The sequence below is a fragment of the Mya arenaria genome, chromosome 2 (genome assembly GCF_026914265.1).
Source record: "Mya arenaria isolate MELC-2E11 chromosome 2, ASM2691426v1".
NCBI classification, from domain to species: Eukaryota; Metazoa; Mollusca; class Bivalvia; order Myida; family Myidae; genus Mya; species Mya arenaria.
Window position 1 is genome coordinate 26,198,381 of NC_069123.1, and position 9,915 is coordinate 26,208,295.

The 9,915-nt window shown below is 34.0% G+C and overlaps 1 protein-coding gene across 2 annotated transcripts; it reads left to right on the plus strand.

Moving 5' to 3' along the window:
* The first annotated feature begins 1,881 nt into the window (after positions 1-1,881).
* On the plus strand, positions 1,882-7,955 carry LOC128243527 (uncharacterized). Of its 2 annotated transcripts, none has more exons than XM_052961355.1 (7): positions 1,882-1,926; positions 3,764-3,953; positions 4,551-4,774; positions 5,134-5,278; positions 5,548-5,646; positions 6,537-6,664; positions 7,571-7,955. In XM_052961355.1, exons 2-7 carry the CDS (start codon positions 3,777-3,779, stop codon positions 7,653-7,655), a joined length of 858 nt encoding a protein of 285 aa, XP_052817315.1. In that variant the 5' UTR covers positions 1,882-1,926; positions 3,764-3,776; the 3' UTR covers positions 7,656-7,955. The 2 variants fall into 2 exon arrangements, with proteins under 2 accessions (XP_052817315.1, XP_052817323.1); XM_052961363.1 differs by having other exon boundaries at positions 1,901-1,930.
* The last annotated feature ends 1,960 nt before the right edge of the window (positions 7,956-9,915 follow it).

Below are 9,915 nucleotides of genomic sequence, written 5' to 3' on the forward strand. Positions count from 1 at the left end.
TCACTGAATGAAATTTTAAAGGTCGAAAGTAACATTGGATTAAAACATTGTGTTCTAGTTGAAGAGCTTGGTTCAAAACCCTAAAACCCGACCCCTCTCTCAACACTTTAAACCAAATAATTTTGGTTCTTGGGGGAGGGGGGGGGGCTTAAATTACGCCCCCTCACCCAACATTAAATCTTGGATCCGCCTTTGAACTTTTTATGTGATTATTACCATTATGTACAATGAGATAGTACACTGGTATTTATTGATTTTAATGAAAGCAATAGACTGGGTTTTTTAAGTGATTGTACTACCTCGAAGATATTTTTTGATTATCCTTTATATGTTACTAAAAAAGAAAAGCAGATGTTATTAAACAAGGCAAGATATTCCTATTTTTTATTATTTATATTATATGTGCTCGTTTTGCGTGTACGTGCATTAATTTATGGTTATTATACATGTATACGATAACTTATTTCATTCTTTTTCACTCTTGTACTTTTTATATATATTTCCATATTTTCTTTTGACATGTCATTTCACGAGATCAATTTTGTGACATAAATATATCTTGTATCAAGAAAATTTATATGTTTACGTCACTTAATGAAAATGTTTGAATTTGAATCTGTAAGATAAATCAATTGCTTTCTTGTAATAATTACACAGGGACAAGCCCTTTAATCGAAAGAACATGTATAAACCCTGTTTAATTAAAACATTATATCATTTTGAATTATTTTCTTTTAATCAAATATTACCTCTTAGATTTAATATAAAAATAATATGATAAAAAACGATATGATATTCCATGAATTAAGAAAAACATGTGATCCGCAAAATTCGTATTTACGTTATGCGTTCTACATTTTGACTTTTCTGTAGGTTGTATCTTGTATGGCATATTTGTTATTGCGATAAATGTATCTATTTATCAAAATTGCGGTAAATCAGAAAGATAGCGAAGTCATTTTGATTTATACACATTATTATAAAGTTTACATTACTAAAATATAATTATAAGAATAGGACTTTAAATATGTACGATATTTAAGGTTAAATTAAGTTAATAAATAGCTGTTACTATTATTTCATATTCGTGCTATGCTAACGCAGGTAAACCATTTTTAAGTTCATAATAACATAATTTTGGATATGAAACAATTTTTCATAATTAATTAAAAATATTTAAAATTTACTTAGATGCCTCTACATTACAGACCCTGTTATTCTTCTAACATTTTTACTCAATACAGTACAGTTTGAGTATTAAGACCATTGTATTCTTATTATTTGTTGAGTATACAATCATGTGAATTTTAATGATCATAAATGCTAAATTATTATTACGAATACCATTAAACATGTTCGTTATACGCATGTATATACACTTTGTATCAGTTATCATTTTTGATATGATTTTGTGTGGGATGGATTAGTCAGAGAAACTCACGAAAAAGCTAAAAACAAGAACGATTTTAAAAGCATTAAATTGATACCAAAACTATTTCAAAAAGACATACAAATTATAGAGAGATGCGTGAACTTTAATAAAGCGACGTTAAAGGGTAAAATACAGAACATCATGACTGTATTTAAAACAAAATAAATATTGTTAGAGAGTGGTTCCACTTTAAAGTTCAACAATTTTGAAATACCCTTCTTTTGTAATTATATAGTCACGATTTTTGAAACGTTCCACTTTCGAACACGATTATGTTTAAACAATCTTAAGACTTTTTGTGGTTTCTTATTTGCACGATATTCGATATCCAAATATAGGCGTTTATAATTACTATTCGATCACGGGTGGATAAACTTTACACTGCGGTCCATCCAAACGAGTCGAGGCGGAGAACCGGTATAAAGAGAGGCTCCGGCGCCCAAGATTTCATCACATTTCAACTCGTCTTGTGCTGGATTTGTTTTCACCTACTGGTAAGTAAGTAAAAAAAAACTATTTACGAAATTGTTTGTTTATGTCATTCATTTCTTATTCATATATTTTTTTTTAATTTCAAATTTACAGTATTTATCAGCTAGGCAATCGCCGCATGTTTAAACGCAAACAAAATAACAAATCAAACTTTTTTGACTTTAGTTTTATTTGATTACATATGCTGGTGTAAAACATGGATAAAGGTTTCGACTGTAATGCACGACACTGAGAATCCGGTCAGTTTATCAATCATATCTTGATTCCTTTGCATGCGTTTATATGGGATGCAAATGATTATTCGATATTCTGATGTCAAACTGAATATCAAATATTCGTTGATTTGCTGTTGAATTAAAACAGTAATAAACCTTTAGTCCGCAACTGTGTTATTGTGTTCTAAGTTAGATTGTCTTGTTTTTACAAAATATGTCCCTTTCAAGATGCTTGACAGGATAACAATCCACTACTCGCGCGTACATTTAATGATAACGCAAACTATGAATTTAAGGAATCGTCTTTCACACCAAAGTGCTGTCTTGGCTGCCAATTAAGCTGTGTAATAATGTTCAAATCGCCGTGATGATATAATCTTGTTATGTGCTATAAACCGCTTTTCATATTTCGATATTCTTGAATCGTTTGTTCTTTGAAATGAATCTGTATGTAAAGTATAGGTATATAGGATTTATATCCTTTATCATTGTACAATAGATGAGTCGAACCCACGTTTGTTTTCGTTTCATTATTTAACTTGTTCCCGAATTGGTTTGGTGGCTATATTTAGTTAAGATGAATCTCAGAACGAGGCTGCGAATGCAGAATATCGAAAATTAGGAAGCCCTTTCGGCAAGTACTGTGGATTGTCCATCGCATGTCACCGACCCTCCGTTGGCGCATACCGATATACATCCGCGGATGTATGGTCTACGTCGATCTATCTTTGCCTTGTTTAGAAATAAGACCTTAGTGGAAATGCGATTATTTGATTAAGTGCCTTTTTTAAGAAACATATAACTTTTTTTATTAATTTAAATTGTAATTCAAGACTGGAAATAACGAAAGTCCATACAAAGTACAATGAGCGCTTGAAAATTTCAGTTACTAAATTTATTAAAAAGAAAATCAATCCATTTCTGAAATAGTATTGAGCTTTTAAGCATGTCGGGTTTATTTGGTGATAAAACCGATTGAATCTCGGGTATTTATTGTATGTTTTTTTTTTCCTTGCAGGACGAAGCATTTCATTTAAATCACAATTTTCTTTGTTTACATGTTTTAGTTGAAACTGACCAAAGCAGGTTCAGTATTAAGGGCCTTCTCGAATTATTGTCATTGAGTAGCGCCAAGCGCCTACGTTGCTCAAACACTTTTCGGAAGAATTTGTCCGTGTTTTATTAGATTTGGTTAATTGTTGACACTTATTGAATGTCCGCTCCATCCATTGAAGCCTACTTTATTCCGTCCACGTCACAGCTTTTGCCCCATGTTCTGTACTTTTTGCGTTTAATATATTAAACAAATACTTATTTTTTGCTACTTATTTGTATACGGCGGCAGCCTTTAAGGCTTTGGCAAACACTCTTTAAAGTAAATGTTTAGCTTTGAAAGATGCATAATATTTATATTAAATTCACTTAATCGAGTAAACATGTACTATTATCCTATGCCTGTGCATAGTTGCTTATATCAAATACAATTACATATATTCCTTCATTTAAGAATATGATATATTCAGCTTCTAATTCGGTCAGGCTTCTATTGTAGTTTGTCCGTCGAGTCATTAATAATTAAAATAAACTGCGATTTGATTTATTCAACTTATTAATTAATCCATAGATAACTACCAACGATGGCTGCACTCGCATACGCTTCGGCCCTGTGTGTGATGGGGATGGCAATGGCTCACGGGAGCGGCAGCTGGAGCATGAATGGAGGTGCATACCAGAACCAGGTACCGCAATACGGGGCCAACCAGTATGGATGGAACCAGCAGCCGTGGGGAAACCAGAACGGACAGGTGAACCCAGTAAGTAGAAATCAAATATTTGAAAGGCAATGGATAAGCACACTGGAAGCGGTAATGAGAAGAAATGATGATGAGGTTGATGATGATGATGATGATGATGAGGATGCTGCTGCTTCTGATGATGATGATGATGAGGAGGAGGATGTGGATGATATGGATGATGATGTGTATGATGTGGATGATAAAGGCGATGATGATGATGATGATGATGATGATGATGATGATGATGATGATGATGATGATGATGATAATGGTGATAATAATTTGGTTGTGGTGGTGGTGGTGGTGGTGGTGGTGGCGGTGGTGGTGCTGCTGCTGATAATGATGATGATGATGATGATGATGATGATGATGATGATGATGATGATGATGATGATGATGATGATGATAATAATGATGACGACGACGACGACGATGATGATGATAATGATGCTGATGATGATGTGATGACGACGACGACGACGATGACTATGATGATGATAAAAACGATGATGATGACGATGATGAGGATAATGAAAATGGTGATGCCGCGTTCGAATGCTCTTGTCAATTACAGCATTTCAATACAATTTATCATCTTGTCCTTTTTTATTCCAGATGACATTTTTCCAGAATATGATGAGAACGCAACAGCAACAGCAGGGAAGCAATATGGGAATGGGCAATGGAATGGGAAACATGGGAATGAACCAAGGAATGGGAATGGGAAATATGGGAAATGGAAACACAGGAATGGGAAGCACTGGAATGGGAAACACGGGAATGGGACAGCAAAACTCCATGATGAGCAATCTCATGATGGTCCTAATCGCAAACATGTTGTAGGTTGACCACTACTTTTTCTTGGATGGAAAACATTGATATTGACATGAAGTTATTGTTGATTGATCACTTCTTTTTCTAGCATGAAAAAAGAATTGCTTTTGACAGGAAGATAGATAAGAATTTCCTAGAGTCTTTTTTTTTGGTACCTTTTCTTTATTTAATGGGCGTTTAGAAGTCTTCCTGTCTCTCTAAGAAATATTGTACTCATTATGCATACTCTTAGAAGTGTAATTAGACTTTAGAATTGAGCATTTCTATATGATTTTAATTGATTAAAATTGCGAAAAATGATTATGCTATGACATGCTTATGTCTTTTTTATATTTTGTACAAACATTTTAAATGTATGTTCCAGAAAACCCTCACAAGGAATGTCCCAGCAGGGAGGGCGTAACACTCCGGAGGCTTCAACAGAGGACGTTAATAAGATGGAGGACCTCATGAAATGGAAGATGACGATGGAAATGGCCGATATGATGATGATTTACATGGACTACAAAGTATGTAGGCATATACACACCTAATAAGATGAATACCCATTAGCACTTTTTGAATCAGTCATGTGCTGTCTTAACTCGTTTTTCAATACCCATCTCCAAAACTAACAAGATATTTATTTAAAAGCACATGATACCTTAATAATTTGTCCGCTATCACTTAATAAATGTGCTTTGATTTTGTAAAAAGCACATGTTATTCCGGACGATCTGCATTTGAAAATCCTGTGTATGCAACCTGATCTATAATGTTGTTATGTAACGTATTCAAGGAAAAGGAGACGGCTTTCACAGAGTCCATGGAGGCCTTGTGCTGGATGGTGAACAACACATACAACGCAGTGAAAACACGCGGCTATGTGCTCTTCAAGGTAAGAATTTGAAAATTGTATTTATTATTTCATATCAGTCAAATTTGGCGGAATTAAATCATATATTTACAGAAAGGATAATATAAATTATTATGTTATTACAAAATCTCCAGCAGGTCAGGAATATCACGGCGTTTTGTTGAAACAGAATTGAAAAAAACAACAATGGCTTCCCTGGTTAACAATTGTCTAGCTATTCCACAACCCCAGACAATAAAAACCCTATTCAATACAGTATCACAGTACTGTAACGTGCCAGGGCTAACTTTAAAATGGATATATATAGGATTTTCCTTTTGACTACTTTGTCAAATAATGTGCTCTTATCACTATTTAAGATGATTGGATAGGGAAAACAATTATCGTTCAATCAATATTTAATATATTAACATGTCCCATAACAGGCATAATTATTAAATTATCTTCCCTTGAATAAATTCACCTTGTTTCATAAAGTTGATTCACTCACAGAAGCCACCACAAGAATGAATAAAACCTGCAAGTATGCTATGTTTATACTCACGATATCAGGTGACAACATTGGACGGTCCTAACAAGTTGGACCAGTTTATTGCTAACGTAAAGTGCCTCACAATTTTTCCGTAGCAGAACCACATTTATTTTCAAAATTCCAGAAAACAACAACACTTTATTATTATAAATAGCTGTTAGCATCATGATGATTATTATTACACCAAGCTTTAATTTTCAAACCAAATGTGTCATTAACTGTCATTTCTATTGATAATACTACCATAGTTTACATTAACAAAAATATATTCGTGTTTATGCAGCAGTCAACATTTTAACGACTTATCGCTCGGACCAATTTCGATACAGTTTTAAATTTAAAGTTCCCGGTAAAGTATTTGACATGTCTTTTTCATCAGAACACCACCGACGAGTGGATGGACATGAAAGGCAAGGAAATGGAGAGCTGGTCTGAGCAGGAGAAGTCGGACTATGCACTGAACATGCTCATGACCGATCCGCAGACATACAGCGAGATCTTCGTCAGGTAGGCTGCCACTCTTGCTTTTACTTAGACAAAACCATAAGCGATTCAAATGGACTTTGCTATGATTATGACCGACAAACACAATCTAAGCAAGTCTAAAAACTACGTTATCAACATACCGACAGTGAAAGACTGCATGGATGCCTGATCCCTACCGCTATGCCTATGTAAGCCGAGGAAGCTCGCATCATTTTCTGACATTTGCCAAAATGAACTTAAACTTTATATTTGTTGTTCCTGCTTGCTTTACGCTATAGTTCCTCCCTTCCCTAATAGTTTGCGCGAAAGTTAAATCGCCCAGGCGTAAGTTTCATTAAATGAGTTTCTTGCGATGGTCAATTGTCGCGGCTCTGTGAATATGTTATAAAAAAGCAATTAAAATGGATTGATGTCTACAAACAACGAAAGCGCACCGAAAAATGAACGTTATGGTACTTGTAGTTTAAAAATCAAGAAATTGTTGATATTTATATTACAAGATTAACCTATGGTATGTTTGCATAGTAGATAACTTTACTGGGAATACCTCGTCAAGTTTTTTTATTCATAATGATCTACATTTGATTTGATCAATTAAGATTTGCACATTTTGGTACTGAATTTGCTTGATTGGTTGTATATTATAAAGAGTATATTAAAGGAAAAAACGTTCATGCTTAATTTCTATTTGTATATTGTCACATACACATTTGAATTGTGCCCTGCATAGTTGTCAATACGATTTGATACCTGTTTAAATAAACATCTTTTTTAAATGCTGGTTTATGACGTTAGCTTAAACAGCAGCCTCAACTGTCAATCTTTGTTACTTCGCACATGCGCAGAGGGCAGAGCGATTTTTGTCAATAGTAACGTAGACAAAATATGATATATTCGTTTTAATAGTGACCTTACATTTTTTCTTAGGTTTGCCACCTGGGTTTGCATGACGGGTGAGCAGTTTGCAAAGGCGGTCATGAAGATGGAGAAGATGAACATGGGAGACGACTAGTGCCATGATAAATAGATGGTGTATTATTATTCGCATCTTTTTTAACAACAATTGAATATAAAAAGGTTTCAAATTGCAATTCTTTACAGATTTACTTGTTCAAATCCATTAAAAAAGTGTTATTGTTTCTTTTTAATTTCAAGCGGCATTACAGAGCGATTGGACGGTCTTTTTTGGTTTTATATCGCATACACACGTATTTTATTCCATTGCAGACGTAGTTTTGATATTCAGTTTTAGCTGTGTTTGTTTGTACAAATATTCAATCTCTTAATGTTCTCTTTAATTATATTCGCAATGTCTAACATCCAAATAAACAATGAATTTCCTTAAGAGCTGTTGTGTTTTTGTCCCAACTCTAGATAACGCAAAACCAGACACAACTATATATTTGGTTATTCAACCTATTAAGATCCTATCGTTTCTACCGACGGTCCAAATTTCCTTAACATTTATAACATTATTGAATCGAAAACAAAAAAGCTGGAGGATCCATACAAAAGGCACATAACGTGAGAACCGCGCAGAGATGCAAACAGGAACAACTGAATAAAACTATAAACGAGTTATGAACCAACTGCCATTGTGTCCCAATTGTGAAAATGTTTACATGTACCATGTTTAGTGTTCCTATATTCTTACAGATTTATGGAGTCCAACTGACAAATAATTTAGGTCTCTGAAGGTTCCACTATGTCTGCTGCTTGGTAATCCGCAAACGAATTTGGTATCATTTGGAAAGGCATTTGCTTATTGATTACTTACTTGTTAAACAAAAATCAACCCCTCAAACACACAGTAGATATTAACATTTTTTCCTCCCAAAACCCTCAAATGATACAGGGACACTAAACATCCCAAATTAGAACATGTGTGGGTCGGAAACCTTAAATACGTTTCAGACGTGGTCGAACGCAACCCCACTTATACACAAATCATTTCAATATTAAAGCGAGAATCTTATTCGGAAGTTAGTTAAATATTTTATAAAATAATACGTATTTATCAGTGTTAAGTTCTCGCTTGTAAAATATGTATGTACTTTCACGTATAGTAGCTGAAACATAACGATGTATATAAGTTAACCTATATACACAGCAATTTGGAATATCAATCGGTTTGAAAGTGAAATTGAGATTGCCGATTGTGTCGCCTTTTTAATATGCTTTCATCTTTTAACCCATAGTATGGCAATGTGTCTGCATTATGCCATGTGAATAAATATGTAAGTTAAGAACAATGATTTTGTTCAATATATTTATGGTTTGTCTTAACATCACCTTGTGCATAATAACATTAAAAGTGAAACGTGCAGAGCAAAAGATGGTGAGAAACATACCAGTGTCTCTTCATCTCCCACGATATCCCCATTCTTCATATAATTTTGTCAACTCATTTTTACCGCACACCATATCCCACAGGAACAGCTTTTTACTGCCGTAACAGATTATACCACAAAACTAGGGATGGCAACGAGTAGTAAAATTGGTACTCGAGTACTCGGACAACCTTCCGATCGAGTACTTGGGTACTCGATTACTTGGATAACTTGAATTGATTTTAGGAAAGACAACTTCATGTTACATGTATCGTTCATGTACTTTGTGCGTTGGTCGTAATATTGTCTATTTTCATCTTTAAATAGGACTGTCATTATTTCAATAAAAAATCAATAAGAAAACAAATGTCGTTTCGTGCTTTTAATTTGTCCTTTTCATTTCATTTTATACAAACATGTGTACTTCAATATGAATTGAAAGTAAAACTCCGGTCATAACCGAGCGTCTCGATGACTACACTCAATAATGAACAACATTCAGAATTACAATATAAGATATCCACCAATCAATTGTGATAATCATTGCAAAAATACGCCCATTCAGGAATCATTGCATGTAACGGTCGTTACTAATTCACTCGTCAACGTCCATTGTTTGGTGAAAACTCTCTAATTGGTAAACAATACAATTTTGTCGGAGATGTACCATTTTCAAAACATTGCTATTTGCAAATAAGGGCACTTTGTTTACAGTTTGTTACTCTCACAACAAGTGTCAATTAATTTATTATGGTCAACTGTGTACACAGCGGGGATTAGAGGGACCGTAAATTGTATTCTTTGAAACGCACCAGATCTGATTCTTACGTCTGTAAATCGTGCATTGGTGAATTTTATAAAAAATCAATAAAAAAATCAAGTACTTGAGTAGTGATTTAGTAGTCGGGTACTCGTTGCCACCTCTACTCAAAACTGAATAAA